Source organism: Brassica napus, chromosome C5 (genome assembly GCF_020379485.1).
Source record: "Brassica napus cultivar Da-Ae chromosome C5, Da-Ae, whole genome shotgun sequence".
Lineage (NCBI taxonomy): Eukaryota > Viridiplantae > Streptophyta > Magnoliopsida > Brassicales > Brassicaceae > Brassica > Brassica napus.
The window spans coordinates 26,386,510-26,407,417 of NC_063448.1; the positions used below are offsets into that span (position 1 = coordinate 26,386,510).

Sequence of the window (20,908 nt, forward strand, 5' to 3'; positions counted from 1 at the left end):
CTGCCGATTTTGAGTCAGCACTTGGAGAAGGTTCTTTTCAAGTGAAGAGAGATCAGTTCTAGTGGAGACCAGTTCAAGTGGAGTTCAGTCAAGAAGAGGGTCTACTTGTGAAGGTCGGGAAAGGGTTCGGATCGCAGAAGTCGGGTTTGGGGTCAAGGCGACGGTCAACCAAAAACTGTGAGTTATAATCGATTGATTGCTGAGTTGTTTTCATGCAGGATCCCGGTACTTGGAAGGTGGATCATGGCAGGAGGCCGGGTCTAACTGAGTAACGGTTTGAATAATTGAGGTTATGTTGATTGAGTTGATGGCATGCTTGTTATTGTTTGAGAACCGTAGTAGCATGCTAATGGTTAGGTTGATTGGTTAGTTAGCGAATGCGGAATGCTTAGATGATATCGCTAAGTTGTGGATAGTTAGGTATTCTGGAATATGATTGGTTGTGTTAATTTGCGATTAATACTAGGAATCATGTGTTATTTTTACCGGGTTTAGTATTAATCATATTTTGGCCATATAGCATTTGTGTAACCCACACTGCTAGGCATGTTTGAGGTGAAATGTGTTGATTGTGTTGAGATTAATACTAGGAACCTTGTGTTATTTTTACCGGGTTTAGTATTAATCATATATTGGCCGACAGCATTTGTGTAACCCACAATGCTAGGCATATTGGGGTGAGTTAGTGTTCCTTCAGACCTTGTACCCGGCGGGTTCAACGAAACCCCTTATTCGCTGGATCGGGAAGACTCAGATAGACGGGGTCATGGCCTATGGCTGAGTGATTACACGACGGTGTAATGTGGCAGTGACCCGAAGGACTGTGGGCTGTCGCGCGGTGACCCGAAGGACTGTGGGCCGCGGTCGGTTGAAAGTTCCTTCTTCTGGCCTTCGTGGTAGGAAGATAAGATATTGCCGATAGTGAAGGAGGAACATATCGTCACCAGGGTCCGAGTTTGTTATATATATAAAATCGTGTTTTGGGTTGTTAAACCCTAATTTATTTCGAAATTGAGTTTGGTGGTGAGCTAGCATAATGCTAGTTATCTTACAATCTTTTTCCTGCTGCGTATTTCTGATATTGCTTATTGTTATTGAATTGTGTTGTTAGGTGAACCTCTCGCTTTAGATTGTTTGGGGTGGGATAGCGAGGGGTTGTATTTGTTAGTTGGGGATTGTAACTCGCTGAGTAATGCTAGATTACTCACTCCTCACTCGTTGTTGTTTCAGGTGACCAGTAGCGAGCTTGTAGAGGTCGCGGGAGGCTAGGCTGGCTGGTGTAGATTTGCATCTTTTTGCTTAAGACGCTTTCAGACTATAAGTATGTACTTTCGCTTTCTTGGCATGCCACCGCTTGTATATTATGTTGTGTGTTTTGAATCATACAATATATAAAATAAATAAAGCGAATGTTTTGTGTAAATGCCTTGTTGTTCTGATATTAGCTTGTCCAAGCTAACACAACGTCAGATCGGAGTACGGGTTGAGAAGCCTTAGGCTTTGGTCTGACGGGACGTGTTAGCGGGCGGACTGGCCTAATCACGAATTGCACTTTTCGTGACCTTGGCCGGATCGGCCGTTAACCCGTCATGTGGCGCTCCCGATCCTTGGTAGACGATCGGCCCGTCGGTCATGTTCTTGTTTGATTGTTGGCCGGTGGTTCGACCTATGCCTAGAACGGTTTGGGGGTGTTACACTCATATCTGTGATGCGAGTGGTGAAGGGGGTCTTCCGAGCCCCTTCCAGCAGCCTGTCGATCTCAGGTGCAGCGCTGGTAGCGTGATGGATTTGGGATTTCACGGCTCTTACTTCTTCCGTAGTCTTGGTGATATAGTCGCAAAGATCACGGATATCCGACGTCTCGCCAGCAGACTTCCGAGCCTGTCGGCGTTTACTCCGAGTGAGCTCGGTTTGCTTTTCAGCCAGCTCTTCTTGTTTGTTCCAATAGAGGACTTCCTCCTCTTCCTTCATCGGTTTGTCGAACGGGGAGCTTTCCCGAGCAGATCGGCTTCTGGTCTTTCTTGGATGTCTGTCGACGTCTTCATCAGTATCGTTGGAGACATCACTAGGATCCAGGTCGACATGCTCGACTTCGTTATCCTCCAAATCTCTCGCGGGAGGCGGAGGACTTTCAGGGTTCCCCTTTTCGATGGGAGATTTTTCGCTAGGGTTTTGACCCGAAGGTTGTTCCCGTGCGTCTCCAGGCCTATCGGGTGGGGTAGCGAAGTCGAGTCTCTTCCTGCGGATTTTAGTGGTTTCGCGGGGACGGATTGCTCTGGTCCTTGCCGTTAAGGTTTCAACTTATTTGGTCAAGGTGCTCACGAGCCTGTCATGTTCTTCCGACCTTTTTTCGTAAGTGGCGAACATCTTTTCAAACTCCTCGAGCGCCGCGGCGTTGGCTGGTGCGTTGGCCGCAGATACGTCCGCTGCGGGAGTGTGGAGATCAGTGCCACTGCTTCCGTTAAGAGGAGTCTGCACGTTATCTGCGTCGTCAGTTGACATGTCTGGTTGAGCGTGATGTGGTTGAGAGTTAGATTGATCTGTACCCCCCCTCCTTCTAGCGCCAAACTGTGGGAACCGAAATTCGCACTGTCGATTTCCGTTTAAATTAGGAAACTAGGAAAACCCTAATTTCCCAGAGGTCCCGGATATCTGCTAATACCACACGCCAAGCAATCAGAACACGAGATAACAACGATAAAGTATAAGAAATCGTAAAAAGAGAGCAAAGAGAAGTCTTATTCCGAATTTGCGTATTAGCGTTTACAACAAGATATAAGCCTGGGCTCGAGAGCTGTTGGCGAGATTCCTATTTCTAAAAACCCTAAGACGGCTAAACCTAATTGAGTCGCAGCTCAAATAACAAAAACGGAAAGTTGCCTAATTGCTCTAAGTGCTAAGTTTGCTGTCCAAAAAGTCTCCGGTATGCCTCTCGCCTAGGACTCCTTATATACTGGCTCCTAGGTCGGTTTACGCTTTTCCTCTTCTGCCCATTAGCCGTCATAGCATAAAAATTGAGATATTCCATTTTTTCCGATCTTCGTAATTGTCTTCAAAATTTCGTATTTATCCGCGGAAACTTGACATTTATCTTTCCTTGCGAACCAAGCGTAAACCGTCATGCGGCTTACGGGCTGTTGGTTAAGAAATCGTAAGTTGGGCCTCCAGTCATGTCTTAGGTCCCTTTGGGCCGTCTTCTGACTCGACGCATTTATTACGGCTTCTTTCGATAATGAACGAACTTTCCACGGTTTTTACCGTAAAGTTTGATCGATGACTTAGAATGGCGGGAAACATGAAATGGGTTCGCTACGGTCTTCGGGAGATAGCATCGAAGGATAGACGAGAATGGATGGACTAATGTCGTCTCGACGTTTCGGAAGAGCTCGGTCGCTACGTAGCTGGAAGGTTCTGGTTCTGAATTTCTTGTTATACGTCCTGGCGACGTCTTGCTGGTATGACCAGTTTCTTAGTCGAGCGGCCTCTCTATTTTCGTTGGGTAGGTCGAGGCTTAGCGCCATCAGCTCGTTGTTCTCCCCCTGAGAGGTAGATCCGGAGACCGTTGTTCTTACGTGCATTTCTGTAGGTGCAATGGCCTCAGAGCCGTAGACTAGCGAGTAGGGAGTTTCCCCTATTGCTGTTTTAAGAGTGCTCCGGTAGGCCCAGAGGACTCCGTGTAGTTCCTCCGCCCACTTCCCGTGAAAGCCCTTGAGTCACTTTTTAAGCATGTTGACCACTGTTTTGTTCGTGGACTCGGCTTGTCCTTTAGATTGGGGGTGTCGGGGTGTGCCGAAAGTTAGTTTTATGCCCCAGTCCTTGCAGAACTCCTTGAAGTTCTGGCTCGTGATTTGGGGTCCATTGTCGGTGATGATCTCGTGGGGGACCCCGAAGCGAGTGATTACGTAGGTCCATAGGAACTTGCGGATCTGGAGATCTGTTATGCGCCTGAGCGCTTCTGCTTCGACCCACTTGGAGAAGTAGTCAGTGACTATCAGAAGGAAGACCTTCTGCCCCGACGCCATATGGAATTTCCCTACTATATCCATGCCCCACTTTCTGAAGGGCCTTGGCGAGCTTATGGACTTGAGGTTCTCCGGGGGAAGCTTTGAGACTGAAGCGTGCCTTTGGCATTGATCACAGTGCTTTGCTTGTCTGTCGGCGTCGGCGGCCATCTTGGGACAATAATAACCAGCCCTTCTGGCTCTGAGCACCAGGCTTCGGCCGCTAGGGTGGGATCCATAATCTCCATCATGTAGTTCTACAAGGATTCTAGCGGACTTGTTGGGGTGTAACACACCTTAGATACGGACCAGAAAAAGATCTCCAGTACAGATTCTCCTGGGAGATACAGTACCTCGCGGCTTGCTTTTTTATCTTTCTGGCCTCGCCACGGTCTTCCGGGAGGATGTCGGCCTCCAGGTACCGGATTAGGGGGGTTATCCAGGTTCCGCCTTCTTCGATGGCGGAGACCTCCTCTGACGGGGGTTCCTCCATGGTAGCTGGCCATTGAAGCACGAGCAAGGGGATACTCATCTGGCTATTTGTTTCAAGGGCGGACCCTAGATTAGCCAGGGCATCGGCTTGTGAATGCTGTTCCCGGGGGATTTGGGTGAGCTGGCAGCTCTTGAACTTCTTGATTAGTCGCTGAGCAACCGCCAGATACTGGATCATGCTGTCGTCTTTTTCTTGGTACTCGCCTTGTACCTGGTTGATTATCAGCTGGGAGTCGCCGAAGACCTGGATGTTCTCTGCCCCCATTTGATGGGCGAGGGTTAGGCCTGCGATTAGTGCCTCATACTCGCTTTCGTTGTTGGTTGCTTTGTAGTTGCATCTCACGGCTCTTGAGGCTGTGTTCCCTATTGGTGAGGTTAGCACTATCCCTACTCCAGCTCCTCTAATGTTTCTGGATTCATCAATGTGTAGGATCCATTCTCGCTCTTCCTTACTTTCGCCTTGGAGGCGTACCTCCTGCTCCAGAGCTGGGAGCAAGGCAGGAGAGAATTCAGCCACGAACTCTGCTAGGACCTGTGACTTTATAGCTGTGGCGGGTCGAAATATTACATCGTACTCCGCTAGTTCCACGGCCCATTTGGCTAGGCGTCCGGATAGTTCTTGTTTATGGAGGACCAACTTTACAGGGAAGGAGGTAACAACCACGATTGGATGAGCCTGGAAGTAGGGTCAGAGCTTGCGAGCGGCGACTATCAGAGCTAAGGCCAGCTTTTCTAGGTGGCTATAGCGGGTCTCCGCGTCTAGGAGAGCCTTGCTTACGTAATAGATTGGTAGCTGCTTGTTATCCTCCTCGCGAACTAAGACGGCGCTCACGGCGTGTTCGGAGACCGCTAGATATAGCAGCAGGACTTCATCGAGTAATGGCTTGGACAGGAGAGGTGGAGTGGTGAGATACGATTTTAGCTCTTGGAGAGCGGATTTGCATTCTCCTGTCCACTGGAAATCCTTCGGATTCTTGAGAGTTCCAAAAAAGGCGTGAGATTTGTCGGAGAGTCTGGAGATGAACCTGCTCAAGCCTACCATCCTTCCCGTTAGCTTTTGAACCTCCTTGAAGTTCTTCGGGGAAGGGATTGAATGAATGGCCCTGATTTGCTCTGGGTTGGCCTCGATGTCCCGGTGAGTTACGATGTACCCGAGAAACTTGCCAGAACTGACCCCAAATGAGCATTTAGCCGGGTTGAGCTACATGTTATATTTCCTGAGGGTGGAGAAGGCTTGCTAAAGGTGAGATATGTGATATTCCACTTCCCGGGATTTGACCAGCATGTCATCTATGTAGACCTCCATGGTTCTTCCGATTTGGTCCGCGAACATCATGTTGACCAGCCGTTGATAGGTCGATCCTGTGTTCTTTAGGCTGAAGGGCATGACCTTGTAGCAGTAGATCCCTCTGGACGTCATGAAGGATGTTTTCTCCTGGTCTTCCGGATGCATAAGTATCTGATTGTAACCAGAGAACGCGTCGATGAAGCTCATCATATGGTGCCCCACGGTGGCGTCTACCAGCTTGTCGATATGAGGTAGCGGGAAGGGGTCCTTTGGACAAGACTTGTTGAGGTCCGTGAAATCGATGAAGACTGTCCACTTCCCGTTCTTTTTCTTGACCACGACGACGTTGGCTAGCCAGTCTAGGTACTACACCTCGCGAATGAATCCCGCGCCGAGCAGGCTCTTGACTTCGTCGTTGATGATCGCGTCTCTCTCGGGGGCAAACTTCCGTCTCTTTCGTTTGACGGGTTGATGTAGGGAGTCCACCTGCAGCTTGTGCATGATGATCGCTGGATCGATCCCAGGCATATTGTTGGGGTCGAAAACGGTTACGACGAAGTTAACGTCCAAATCCCGGCATAATACAAGTATGTCTTTCCGCAACAAATCATGCTCGGTCAAGAAAACGTCGCAGCGTATGTTCCCGAGATAAAGCTTCGTTCGAATTCTATTTAGATCAAACATAAGCCATTGAAAACATACCCAGACCAGCTACGGATAGGTCCGAGTCTGACGATCAGAACACGGACGAACCAAGCTCGGGCCAAGCTCGAGCAAGGCTCGGGCCAAGCGTCCGTTCCGCTCGGTCGCTACGTAGCGACCGAGCTCTTCCGAAACGTCGATACGACATTAGTCCATCCATTCTCGTCTACCCTTTGATGCTATCTCCCGAAGACCGTAGCGAAACCATTTCATGTTTCCCGCCATTCTAATTCATCGATCAAACTTTACGGAAAAAACCGCAGAAAGTTCGTTCTTTATCGAAAGAAGCCATAATAAACGCTTCGAGTCAGAAGACGGCCCAAAGGGACCTAAGACATGACTCGAGGCCCAACTTACGATTTCTTAACCAACAGCCCGTAAGCCGCATGACGGTTTACGCTTGGTTCGCAAGGAAAGATAAATGTCAAGTTTCCGCGGATAAATACGAATTTTTGAAGATAATTACGAAGATCGGAAAAAATGGAATATCTCCATTTTTATGCTATGACGGGTTAAGGGCAGAAGAGGAAAAGCGTAAACCGACCTAGGAGCCAGTATATAAGGAGTCCTAGGCGAGAGGCATGGGCAGAGACTTTTTTGGAGCAAACTTAGCACTTAGAGCGATTTAGGCATATTTCTGTTTTTGTTATTTCGAGCTGCTACTCAATTAGGTTTAGCCGTCTTAGGGTTGCTAGAACTAGGAATCTCGCCGACAGCTCTCGAGCCCAGGCTTATACCTTGTTGTAACGCTCAAAAACGGATTCGGAATAAGATCTATTTTGCTCTCTTTTTACGATTTTTGTACTTTGTCATTGATATCTCGTGTTCTGATTGCTTAGCGTGTGGTATTACCAGATCTCCGGGACCTCTGGGAAATTAGGGTTTACCTAGTTTCCTAATATAAACAGAAATCGACAGTGCGAATTTTGGTTCCCACACATATCTGCGTGGGACCAAGCGAAGTAGTCGGAGTTAGACCTGAGGAAGTCTATCAGTCTTCTTCTCAATCCTTCGGTTATCTTGGAGCCGATCTTGAGATGTCAGGTCTGATCTCCTTCGGTTAATGGGACCTTGTAACCTCGTCCATTTCCTCTACCTCCGGTTCCTCGGTGTGACTAGCCGGAGGTTTGCTCTGTAACTGCTATAAGACCTTGGTCTTTCGCTTCAGAGTGGTCTGATAGCAGGAACAGGAATATTCCTGGTCTCCTCTGATCGCCTTTATGCCCAGAGTGTAGGAAATTTCACCATTTGGTGAAGAGTCAAGGGGACGGCCCCCATTCCGTGAATCCAGGGCCGTCCTAGAATCATGTTGTAAGACGAGTCGCAGTCAACCACGAGGAACTTGGTTGACATGTTGATTCCTTCGGCGTATACGGGGAGGGTTATCTCCCCGACGGTTTGTTTGGCTTCCCCGCTGAACCCTATAAGGGGGGTTACCCTCCAAGTTAGAGCGCCTTCCTCCAGCCCAAGGTCCTTGTATGCGGCCTGGAAGATGATGTTGCCGGAGCTTCCATTATCTACTAGTATCCTTTTTACCAGACAGTTTGATACAGTGAGCAAGATAACCAGGGCGTCGTGAAGAGGAGTGAGGACTTTCTCCTGCTCCTTGGCCGTGAAGCTTATCTAGGAGCAGGCGTTTTGGCTTGGCTGCCTCTAGGCCGTGCTTGGCGTTCCGAGTGCTTTTCTTTGCAGCTGGATGACTTATGCCGCTAATTTCCGAAATGATATGGATCACTCGGTCCTGTTGCGGTGGCGAGACGGGAGCAGCTTCAGTGGGCTTACCCGTTGTCTCCTTGCTTAGATGGCTCTTGGCCTTCTCAGAAAGGAACTCCCTGAGGTACCCTTTCCTAAGCAGCTCGTTGACCTCGATCTTTAGTGCGACGCAGTCCTCTGTTTTGTGACCGTGGTCTCGATGGAAGTCGCACCAGAAGCCAGGGTTCCGGAAAGAGTCGGGGGCTTTCATCTTCTGAGTCCACTTGACCTGCTGGCCCATCTGCCTCAAAACATTGATCAGCTCCGGCCTTGAGAGCGCAAGAGCTCACTGGCCAATCCCTAGGCCTTGTTGGGTCTACTCTTTTTCCCTCATCAAGGTTTTGTCCCAAAGGATTTTCCTTGGTGAGGTTTTTAATGAGGGAGTTCTTCAAGGTTCCAAGCTTGACTTAGGATCGCCTAGAGTCCAACTTGAGAGGGAGTGTTAACTTGAAGAAAGAAATGGAGCCAAAGGAGGAGTTGAGTTGAGTTTGGGTCATGTGTAAGAATAGGGCAAGTCTTCCAGAGATTGTCTGATAGGCTTCAGGAGTGTTATAGAAGGGCTTCAGAGGAGTCTAAGACACTATGAAGCTGGTGCAAAGATAGGGTCAAGTCCAGGAGGGAATTAGACACCATTTGGAGATAGTTGGGTGATGGTGCGAAAATAGGGCGAGGTACGGACAAGTGGTCTGTACCATCGACCGTACTTGTTCCGGATCAACCCGAAGTGAAGAAGTGCAAAGATAGGGCGCCGGTTCAGCAAGAAGAGAGGCGACCTGAGCTGTAGCAGCTTGTGGACGTTTGTGGATAAGGCCAGGCTGTCATGAGCTGAAGTGAGCTGTAAAGTTAAAGGAGCATGGACCATGTATCTGGTCTGATACATGGGAAGGTTCATAGGAGCCTATAAGCAGCCAATCAGAAGCCAGCCCTTGCCTTGACCAGATTTGAATTAACCAATTAGACACCATCATCTATCATCCAATCACAAGACATCACACAGATTGCAAACTCACCCTCCATCCTAGCCATCCATTCATCTCAAGTTATTTCTATCCATTAGATTAAGGGTTTATGTAATTGCAAAGTGTAAAGCCTATATAAAGGCTATGTAGTGGCGACGTGTAACCCTAAGGGAGTAAGGGGGAGTTCCCCTCTCCACTTCATGAATGATAAACTTGTTCTTGAATCTGAAACCCTAATCTCTAATCTCTTATTCTCCTAATCTCTCAGTCTCTTAATCTCTGTTCCTAAGTCTCTTATTCTCTCATAAACACTCTCATCAATCTCTCTTTCTAAATCACCTAGAACAAGCTCTCATCTTTCTCCATTGGAGGTTATACACACACACATACAACCAGAGAAGAGAACTCTACAAATCTCATATGGTATCAGAGCCAGGTTCATCAGAACCTGAGATGTAACTTCCGCAAAGCACTTGCTCCCATCTCAGCTCAAACCAAAGCGTAGAAGACATGTTCATCCGAGCTCAGATTCTTCAAGAAGAAGAAGTGTGAAGCCGTGAAGTGTTCTCCTTGTCTCTCTGTCTCTACTGTCCGTTCCTGATGGTGATTCTCCTTGGAAGCAAAGGTGTATGGAGAGGCGTGGCAATCCTGCTTCAAATCGCCTTGTTCAAGAAGTGTTCTCTCATCCGGTCTCAAAATGGTGTCCAAGAAGAGGGCGCCTAGAAGACATGAAACAAGGAGGGGCCTTTGAGCATGAGATACAAGATGGTGGCCATGAACTGAAGGAGAAGGAGGTGGGTGATGATCCAGACTCTCAGATCCAACAAAAGTCATGGCCGGTTTCACGAAATGCAAAAGGAATAAACATGGTTCCTTGTTGTAAGCGATTCTATAAACCATCTTGATAATGAGCTTGTGTTGTTGACTGGTTGTGATGTTGTGATATGATTGAAAACCTGAGGATTGTTTAAAAGATTGCTGAATGAAATAAAATGAATTTAGAATATGTCCCTTGGTTCGCAAGGAAAGATAAATGTCAAGTTTCCGCGGATAAATACGAAATTTTGAAGATAATTACGAAGATCGGAAAAAATGGAATATCTCCATTTTTATGCTATGACGGCTTAAGGGCAGAAGAGGAAAAGCGTAAACCGACCTAGGAGCCAGTATATAAGGAGTCCTAGGCGAGAGGCATGAAATGAGACTTTTTTCGGAGCAAACTTAGCACTTAGAGCGATTTAGGCATATTTCCGTTTTTGTAATTTCGAGCTGCGACTCAATTAGGTTTAGCCGTCTTAGGGTTGCCAGAACTAGGAATCTCGCCGACAGCTCTCGAGCCTAGGCTTATACCTTGTTGTAACGCTCAAACACGGATTCGGAATAAGATCTATTTTGCTCTCTTTTTACGATTTTTGTACTTTGTCGTTGATATCTCGTGTTTTGATTGCTTAGCGTGTGGTATTAACAGATCTCCGGGACCTCTGGGAAATTAGGGTTTTCCTAGTTTCCTAATTTAAACGAAAATCAACAGTGCGAATTTTGGTTCCCACAGTTTGGCGCTAGAAGGAGGGGGCTATACGGATCAATCTAACCCGCAAAAGCCACTCAACGATCTGGAACAATATGCAAGACTCGACGTGCGCGAACGTCATCTCGTTCAAGGGGGGAGCAACGGTCGATCGAGCCAAACCACGAAACGATCTCCTTGTTATTGAGCTGACGATCCGAAGTTTGTTTTCTTCAACTCAAAGTCATCATTCAAACTTTATGATAAAAACCGCGGGAAGTTTGTTTTTATCAAAGAAACCGTAATAAACGTTTCGAGTCAAAGACGGCCCAAAGAGGCCTAAAACGCAACTCGAAGCCCACTTATGATTTCTTAACCGAATACCCATAACCCTTATGACGGTTTATGCTTGGTTCATAAGGCAAGATAAACGTCAAGTTTCCGCGGATAAATGTGAAGTTTACGAAGATAATCACGAGGATCAGGAAAATTGGAATATCTCCATTTTTGAGCTATGAAGGCTTAAGGGCAGAAGGGGAAAGGCGCAAACCGACCTAGGAGCAAGTATATAAGGAGTCCTAGGTGAGAGACAAAAGGGGATGGGAGAGACATCAAATTTAGCACTTAGAGCATTTTATGCAACTTTCCGTTTTTGTTATTCGAGGTGCGACTCAATTAGGTCTTGCAGTCTTAGGGTTTTAGAACTAGCAATCTCGCCGACAGCTCTCGTAGCCCAGGCTCTTACCTTGTTGTAACGCTCAAATGCGGATTCGGAATAAGATCTATTTTGCTCTCTTTTGGATTTCTTATTTTTCTCGTCTTTATTTCGTGTTCCGATTGCTTGGCGTGTGGTTTAGCAGATATCCGGGACCTCTGGGAAATTAGAGTTTTCCTAACTTTCCTAATTTAAACGGAAATCGACAGTGTGAATTTTGATTCCCACACGCGTTTTAACCTTCTGATACTCGTCATAAATAACCGATACCGGAAACCTCACAGCGTTCCCTAGAGCAAAGAGTGTATACATACATGAGAAGCAAAATAAGACAGAGTCCTATCAGATGGACAAGAAAGGCTTATCCCAAACACGGCTATGACGCAGGGCCTCCATGTTTACCAGGAAAGTCACCCAGCGGAATCGCCTGGGAATTCCCATTACGAGCTTCGCCACCGCTTCTCCAGCAAAGGAAACCGGGCAAGATACATCTGACAAAGCAAGAACTAAAATGTCAGGATCAGGCCCCCAAAAGGATGGTAAAATTCAAAACTCAGAAGAAAAGCTCACCCACGGTACCCCAAGACGTAGGGTAACCCATTGGCTCAGGAATATTCACGAACACATACCGACTGTTCCAACCATCCCCGAAGGGACAATTCCCTCTGACACCCCTCGAAGGTTCCTTGACCAAAGGGGCGCCATCACAAGATCGAAGATGGTAGAACCCATCTTTGTTTGCCAAAAGAGAAAAGTAATAAGAGTATAATATCTCTTGCACCCCGATGGAAAATCCATGGAGTTCTCTGAGTACTTGGAGAGCCATTAAAGTCCTCCAGGTTAGGGGAGTAAGTTGAGAAGGACTGAAACCAAAGAAGGATGACACTTCGCCTATCAGAGAAGGAATATCACCCCGGAAGCCTGCTTCCAGGTACGCTTCATAGACAGCCACCTCACCCGCTCCGCCATTCGGAGCGTGTTCGAACTCGGTTGGACTCCTCATCCCCACTGAAGGATGGATCAAGTACTTCCTCCTTATGTTAGCCAGATCCCCCAGCTAGGAACTATCGTGAATCAATATTTATATCCGGGTCGTTCCCTTTTCCGCGGGATCAGAAAAGGAAATAGGGATGTTTCCAAATATCCCAAAGAATCCTTGATTTAAAGAGTGAACGATGAAAAGAAAACCCAATCTCTGAAGAAAAAGGGAAAATACTTCCCACAAAAAAGGAAAGTGCTCGCTTTTTGGAGGAATCAAAAGAGCATCCAGTATCATCGAACAGTACGGGTCCTAGCTCCCCGGTCTATCCTCTGCACACTAGAGCTCTAGGCTCCACCGTCTCCAAAGACATCATCAGAAGGCTAGTGCTCCCTGTCCTCGACGAGAATCAGCGGTCCAAATAGTACCAGACTCCGGTCTGATGCAGGGGAAACTGATCATCCCCCGCGTTTAGAGTACGGTTCCGGCCTGAGTGGAACCCGGGATAGCGAGATTACTGGAGCGATGTTCTACCTAAGGGATGCCTGCTGAGAATGAGCAACTCCGGTTGACTTGAGTGCACATGTCTTAGGACGGCCCTGGATCCACAGAATGGGGGCCGTCCCCTCTACTCTTCACCAAATGGTGAAATTTCCTACACCCTGGGGGCAATAAGGCGATCAGAGGGGATCAGGAATATTCCCGTTCCTACTATCAGGCCACTCTGATGGGAAAGACCAAGGTCTTATAGCAATTTTTGGGGTCAAAAATGGTTATTTTGAAATAAACGGCTATGATTATTTCCCATTCGCGGATTTCTCGCAAAACATTCACTGAAAGGAAGATCGGAAGTGAACGAACGAGCGAATCCCACACAAAAGCCACTCGCCGGAGAGCTGAACCATCACACAGGTCAGCTCGCCGACGAGCTCAACCATCACGTCGGTCAGCTCGCCGGCGAGCTGAACCGAAGTGTGGTTATACTCGCCCGGCAAGCTCAACCATCATGCCGGTCAGCTCGCCGGCAAGCTGAACCGTCGTGTGGTTGTACTCGCCCGGCGAGCTCAACCATCGCGCCGGTCAGCTTGCCAGCGAGCTGAACCATCGTGTGGTTGTGCGCGCCGGCGAGTTCGGCCGTCACGCGAGTCGGATCACTCGGCGAGCTCGACCTGATCCCGGCCTGTCCGACTTACTTCGACTCCCGTATCTTCCGTATAGCTGTGATATCCGACATCCGGGACCATATACTTCTCGTTTCGTTTTGATTAAAGTTATTCTCGAAGTTTTATGACTAAAACCGAGAAATCGTATAAACGCCAAAAGGCCTAAGAACGGTCCGCAAGGATCCAAACTGGTCCAGAAGCCCATCTACGCTCTCAGAAGGGATTCGAGCCCATAAAAGTTATGACGGTTGGTCCTAACTCGCAGAAATACGATAAATGCTAAGTTTCCAAAGATAAATGTAAAGATTCGAGGATAACTATCAAGATCGACGAAAAATGGAGTATTCCCAAAAGAGATTGACTTGGGCCCGAAGGCGAAGGATGGGCCACCAACCTAGAGCGACTATATAAGGAGAGCAGGAGCAGAAGAAAAGGGGATCCGAGAATTTAGACTTAGAGAACTCCTACTAGCTTAGAGAACATAGGGCTTAGGTGGTTAGACTAGCACGGCAAGGCTTAGGGCGTCTTGGCCACCTCTTGTCCTGTTGTTCCGATAGTTAGCATATCTCTACTCCTCTCGGAGAAATTTTGTATTCATACTATTCAATAAAACGCCTCTGAGCGATTATCTATCTTTTTATCGTTCTAAAGTGATTACGGAGAGAATTCAGACCTTCAAGGAAAAACGGGTTTACTCGGTTTTCCTCCATTATTTTTTATTATAATCGACGGTGTGAATTTTGGTTCCCACAGTTTGGCGCTAGAAGGAGGGGGAAGGACGAATTCTCTAACTCAAAAATCACTAAACGATAAAAGACACAAGATGTCCGCTCCAGCAGCTAACGATGTCGTTTCTTTCAAGGACCGGGCAACGGCCGATCAGGCTAAACCCCACAACGATATCCTTGTCATCGAGCTGACGATCCAGGACATCGACGTAGCGAGAGTGTTGGTCGACACCGGATGCTCGGCCAATATTATCTACAAAAGCACCCTCGAAAGAATGGAGATCGATCTGTGCGCCGTTACGGAAGGACCCAACCCGATATTCGGACTCTCGGGAGATGCTACTATGACTCTTGGCTCAATCCAACTCGTTGTTAAAGCCGGGAGCGTCATCAAAGTCACGGAATTCTTAGTCATCGACCGCCCAACATCGTACAACGCGATTGTCGGTACTCCATGGCTGAATTACATGCAAGCGATCCCTTCGACATTCCATCTGTGCCTTAAGTTTCCAACCCCTCGTGGAGTTGAAACTATAAAAGGAGCCCGCAGGATGTCGCAAGTATGTTACATCGCCGAGTTAAAAAGAAAGAACTTTGCGATCGAAGCTTCCCATATAAAGAAAAGAAAGCTGACTCTTGATGAGAACGCCCCGGAATGAAACTTGGAAGTCTTCTGGCAATCTCAAAGGGCCGAAGCCCTAGAAGGGAAGCGCGAACCGACATGCGAACCGGTAATTTCGATCTGCCTCGATGAATCCTCTCTGGAACGATGCATCGAGATTGGAGCCAACCTCCGCGAGCCACTAAAGACAGAGCTCATCACCTGTCTCAAAAAGAACCTCAATGCATTCGCTTGGGCCGCGGAAGATATGCCAGGGATCGATATCGGCATAACGTGTCATGAGCTTAACATCGATCCGACCTACAAACCCGTCAAACAAAAAAGGCGGAAGCTAGGACCGGAGCGTGCCACCGCGGTAAATGAGGAAATCGAAAGACTCCTGAAGGTCGGATCAATAACAGAAGTTAGGTATCCAGACTGGCTCGCTAACCCGGTCGTGGTCAAAAAGAAAAACGGCAAATGGCGAGTATGCGTCAATTTCGCCGATCTCAACAAGGCATGTCCAAAGGATTGCTTCCCACTCCCGCACATCGACCGACTGGTCGAAGCAACAGAAGGGAACAAACTCTTATCATTTATGGATGCCTTCTCCGGGTACAATCAGATCATGATGAATCCCGACGATTGTGAGAAAACTACGTTCATCACCGATCGGGGAACATATTGCTACAAAGTAATGCCTTTCGGTCTCAAGAATGCAGGCGCCACTTACCAGCGACTCGTCAATCGAATTTTCTCCGAACAGCTTGGCAAGACTGTGGAGGTATACATCGATGACATGCTCGTAAAGTCTCTTGACGAGCACGACCACGTCTCCCATTTGGAGTGTAGATTCGAACAGCTTTGCAAGACTTAACGCCCACAACATGAAACTGAACCCTGCAAAGTGTAGATTCGCGGTGGCATCAGGAGAATTTCTCGGGTACCTAGTCACGTGTCATGGGATCGAAGCCAATCCTAAGCAGATAAACGCGTTAATAGAGATGGTCTCGCCAAAGACGAAACGGGAAGTCCAAAGGCTAACCGGAAGAGTCGCAGCCTTAAACCATTTCATCTCGCGCTCGACGGATAAGTGTCTTCCTTTCTACGACACGCTGAAAGGGAATAAGAAGTTCGAATGGTCGGAGGAATGTGAGAAAGCTTTCCAACAGCTAAAACGTTACCTGGCCACTCCTCCCGTCCTCGCAAAAACCAGTGGAGGGAGAACCTTGTTCCTGTACATCACAGTCTCCACAACAGCGGTAAGCGGCATTTTGATTAGAGAGGAACGCGGTGAGCAAAAACCAATCTTCTACATAAGCAAAACGTTACTGGACGCTGAGACCCGGTATCCCCTGATGGAGAAACTAGCGTTCACTGTTGTGACATCGGCAAGGAAACTCCGGCCGTACTTTCAGTCGTATACCATAATAATCCTCACCACCTTCCCCCTGCGAATGATCTTGCACAGTCCGAGTCAGTCAGGACTACTCGCAAAATGGGCAAACGAACTAAGCGAGTACGACGTGGAGTACCGCCCAGGAACCTTCAAAAAATCTCAAGTACTAGCGGACTTCTTGGTAGAATTGCCCACGGGGGATATGACAAAAACGGAACCGGACTCAACCTGGATCCTTCACGTCGACGGATCATCGTCCAAACAAGGATCCGTGATCGGAATCCGGCTCACGTTTCCGACCGGCAAACTCTTGGAACAGTCGTTCCGATTGGAATTCCATGCGTCGAACAACAAGGCCGAATATGAAGCACTCGTCGCAGGATTACGATTAGCCCATGGGCTTAAGATCCGCAACATTCACGCTTACTATGACTCTCAGTTAGTCGCAAATCAGTACAGCGAATACGAAGCAAGGGACGAAAGAATGGATGCATATCTAAAACTCATCCAAGACCTCTCCCGAGACATCAACCACTTCGCCCTCACTAGGATTCCTCGCTCGGAAAACACTCAGGTGGATGCCTTTGCCGCACTCGCATCAAGTTCGGATTCTGGACTAAGACGAGTAATCCCCGTCGAGTTCATCGAACACCCAAGCATCGGACCACCAGTGGGCGCCAATCTGATTCGAGCACAAATCAAAAATGCGGAGGAAGTCGAAGACCCACCAGAAGAAAACGTGGATCAGTCGGAATACGGCTGCGACAGCCCATGGCTAGAGCCAATACGAGCATACATAATCAACGGAACGCTTCCCACTGAGAAATGGGCGGCCCGCAAAATCAAGACCCATGCCGCGCGATATGTAACGGTAGAAGGAGAAATCTACAAATGGAGATTCTCCGGCCCACTCATGACCTGCGCCGAAGGCGAAAAAGCAAGAAGAGTAATGGATGAGGTTCATTCCGGATCATGTGGGAACCACTCCGGCGGAAGATCTCTCGCCGTAAAAAAAAAACGTCGTGGTTATTACTGGCCAACTATGATCAAAGACTGCGAGAAGTTCGCACGGAAGTGCGAAAAATGCCAAAGGCACGCGCCGACGATCCATCAACCCGCGGAAGTCCTCTCGTCCATCTCGTCTCCGTATCCCTTCATGCGATGGTCCATGGATATCGTCGGGCCATTACATGACTCGAAGCAGAAACGCTTCCTCCTCGTCCTCACGGATTTCTTCTCAAAGAGGGTAGAGGCAGATTCCTATGCAAGTATCAAAGACGTACAAGTCGAGAACTTCGTATGGAAGAACAACATTACCAGACACGGGGTCCCTTACGAAATCGTGACAGAAAACGGATCTCAGTTCATCTCTACCCGATTCGAAGCATTCTGCGAGAAGTGGAAGATACGACTGACCAAGTCGACTCCCAGATATCCGCAGTGCAATGGCCAGGCAGATACCATCAACAAAACCGTCCTCGACGGGTTAAAAAAGCACTTAGAAGCCAAAAAGGGGCGACGGGCAGAAGAGCCCGAAGGAGTTCTTTGGTCGCATCGTACGACCCCGAGACGGGCTACGGGTGAAACCCCATTCGCCCTTGTTTACGGAACGGAATGTATGATTCCCGCGGAAGTAGAATTTCCCAGAGTACGAAGAAGATTCCTCCCCGAACGAGAAGATCTTAATAGCGCGATGCTGCTGGACGAACTCGATCTTATTAACGAGCGGCAAGATCAAGCTCTCATACGAATCCAAAATTACCAGCACGCCGCCGCAAAATACTACAATTCAAACGTTCGCCATCGCAGGTTCAAAGAAGGTGACCTGGTCCTTCGCAAAGTCTTCCAAAACACTGCCGAACGTAACGCTGGAAAACTGGTAGCAAACTGGGAAGGTCCATACAAGGTCATAAATGTAGTCCGACCAGGATCATACCAAATCGCAAACATGCAGGACGTCAAGATCCAAAGAGCCTGGAACGCGATGCATCTTAAGAAATACTACCACTAATCGTAAAGAGGATCCAAAGAACTACGAGATGGCTTGATCCCCGAAAAAAGGGTACGTAGGCAGCTCGCCCAGCGAGTTCAGCTATCCCCCCATCTTAAAAAAGAGGGGGAGGGGGGAATGGGTACGTATACTCCTATACTCCCACAAAAAAACGCGACGCTACAATCGCTAAGCCCACTATCCGACAAACGGCTAGAACGGTGGTCCAGAACTCGCCCAGAACCCCTAAATCAGCTATCACGCTAAAACCAACAAACCCACGAATGCTCATAAAAAAAGCATCCTTGGTAAAAGGCCTGCAAGAAAAACGCGGCTCAAAACAAAAAAGATTAACTTCTGGCACTGTGAGACATCGCAACACGCTTGAAGTTACGGTCTTTCCAACACTTATGGAAACAGCACTCTTGTTTCCAAAATCAACATACCTCCAACGGTAAAATGCCTTTAAAATGGCATCACTTCTTTGTTGCTGATCACAACAAACGAACCCTAACGTCCTAAACAGACACTAGCCACCCTCGAAAGGATAGGCTCTCTTACATCCGACAAGGATACCATAGCGCGCTATACAAGAAAATCCAAAATTTTGGCCAGCACCTGCAAACGGCCTTTGGAAGTAGCTCGATTCATGCCTAGACAAGTCATATAGGCCGATAACACTTCGCGGACTTTATATCGGTACGAATCAGGTAGAAATCGCAAACAGGCAAAACGAAAGCCGACTTGTCATCGCATAGCCTTAGTCGGAAAGTAAACCTAGGTCTATCCCTAAACCCAGTCTTGCTGGATCCTGACATCTCAAAGGCATAATATCGACATCCCGATATGAGATCCCAAAACTTGTCTCTTCACTTAAGTCTATATGTTTTCACGAGTCCTCGCACAAAGCAAAAGCTGCGCGCTCAACAGAATATGGATACGGTGATCGTCCGGGGGCAAGGAACGAGACGACAACTCACTCCTTCGCCCTCTAACTTCGAAAAACCTGGAGTTCTCTCGATTTATAATAAGCCGAAAATGTTTTATAGATTGAGCCAAGCATTATACAAAAAGCCCTAACAAGGCAGGGATTCAAAGCCACCAACGGCCAGTCCCGAAACATGCAAACTGTGGCCTCACAAACAGGCCAAAACAAAAAATAAAAAAAATCCCCGAAAGGATCACCACCTTCATCCTCAACCTCACAGCCATCGCCTCCCTCGGCCGCTTCGTTGTTTCCTCTCCCGCTTGCAACATCTCTACCTTCTTCAGCCACGGGGCCTTGCCCCTCGGTCTCTCCCGAACACAGCGTGAGGGTGCACTCAAACTGCCGCTGAGAGAGGATCGAGTTGAAGTCCCCGTCGGAAGCCTTCAACTCCTCCTTGCGAGACAACAGCCTAGCTTCTTCGGAGTCCAGAGTCGGAGCCATGTCGCCTTCGAGCAGGTGGATCTCGTTCAGGCTTCCCTTGACGCTCGCCAGAGCCAGGTCCTTCTCACGGACTGCCATGAGGGAATCAAACAGAACAGCCATCCTCATCAGGCGAGCGTGAAAATCATCCCTCGAAACAACAGTCCTCGACTATTCTCGGTTCTGAATTTCACGCTGGAGACGACGGACTTCGGAAGCCTTTCTCTTCTTCTCTTTCTTCAGCTTGAACAATGCGCTCGCCGACTTTCCGAGGTCCCGCTCGAGATCTCTGACCCGAACCTCCAGTTGAGAGAGCTCAGCAGCACGAGCAGCTTCAATAGATTTCAACGTGGCCTCAGCTTGTTTCAATGCGTCTCGCGATTCAGCCAGGCCCCTTGTCGAACGCTCTATCTCTGATCCGCAGTCGCTGAGCATCCTGTCAATCAGGGATACAAACTATACATGAAATAAGGGTCAGGATAATCGTAGAACAAGGTGGCTTATGCTGAAAATAGTCAAAACAAACCTTCGCACGATGTTGCGACAAAGGTCCCGAGGGCTACCCTTCCGCGCCAGCGGTACATCTCCTCTTCTTGACGGTCTCGGTCGCAGCGCCAGTCCTCTTGCGACTTTTGGTCAAAGGAGCTGCACTGGACGCGGGAAGCCCTAGGACGATCTCCTTCCTATCCAAAGGTGGAGGCATCAACTCCGTCGCCTTCTCCTCCTTAGGAGCTGGGACTGGTGTGGTCGAAGAGCCCGAGGGTTGAGTCAAAACCTCCGGAACTTGAACAGGAACCATGGCCGATTCTGCGAGGGGCGTGGCATCACCAGGGGACTTCTTTCCTCCAGCCGAGGTCGACATCGCAGGAGAAGAAAGGATAGCTGGCACCTCAGGCTGAATCCGACCCCCTTCCTTTTTGCAACTGCGTCTGGACAGTCTCTCTTTGAAAGAAAGAAACCCGGCGACGAAGGTTGGAGTAGCTTCATGCATGGCCGGAGTCGGAAGTGCCGAGTTGGCCTCACCCATCTCGACGTCAGAGCTTTTCTTTTCACTTGGGGAGGAAGACATTCTTGATAGGTAGTTTGAAGAAAAGAGAATGTGAGAGAAAGAGATGTGTGAAGAATGAGGAGTGGTGAGTTGCTACTTATAAGGATATGAGGGTGACATGGATTTCCGCAATAAATATTCTTAGCCAAAGATTTCGATTTCTAACTCACATCATT

At 48.3% G+C, this 20,908-nt stretch overlaps 2 protein-coding genes across 2 annotated transcripts; one reads left to right on the plus strand and one right to left on the minus strand.

Annotated features, from left to right (window-relative positions):
* Nucleotides 1-7,701: 7,701 nt before the first annotated feature.
* Nucleotides 7,702-8,476, minus strand: LOC125587173. Its single transcript, XM_048757352.1, has 2 exons — nucleotides 8,020-8,476; nucleotides 7,702-7,904 (listed from the first exon to the last, which is right to left on the minus strand). Exons 1-2 carry the CDS (start codon nucleotides 8,474-8,476, stop codon nucleotides 7,702-7,704), a joined length of 660 nt encoding a protein of 219 aa, XP_048613309.1.
* A 7,298-nt stretch (nucleotides 8,477-15,774) lies between these two features.
* LOC106384627 lies at nucleotides 15,775-18,297 on the plus strand. The gene has a single exon (XM_013824566.1). It carries the CDS (start codon nucleotides 15,775-15,777, stop codon nucleotides 18,295-18,297), a length of 2,523 nt encoding a protein of 840 aa, XP_013680020.1.
* The last annotated feature ends 2,611 nt before the right edge of the window (nucleotides 18,298-20,908 follow it).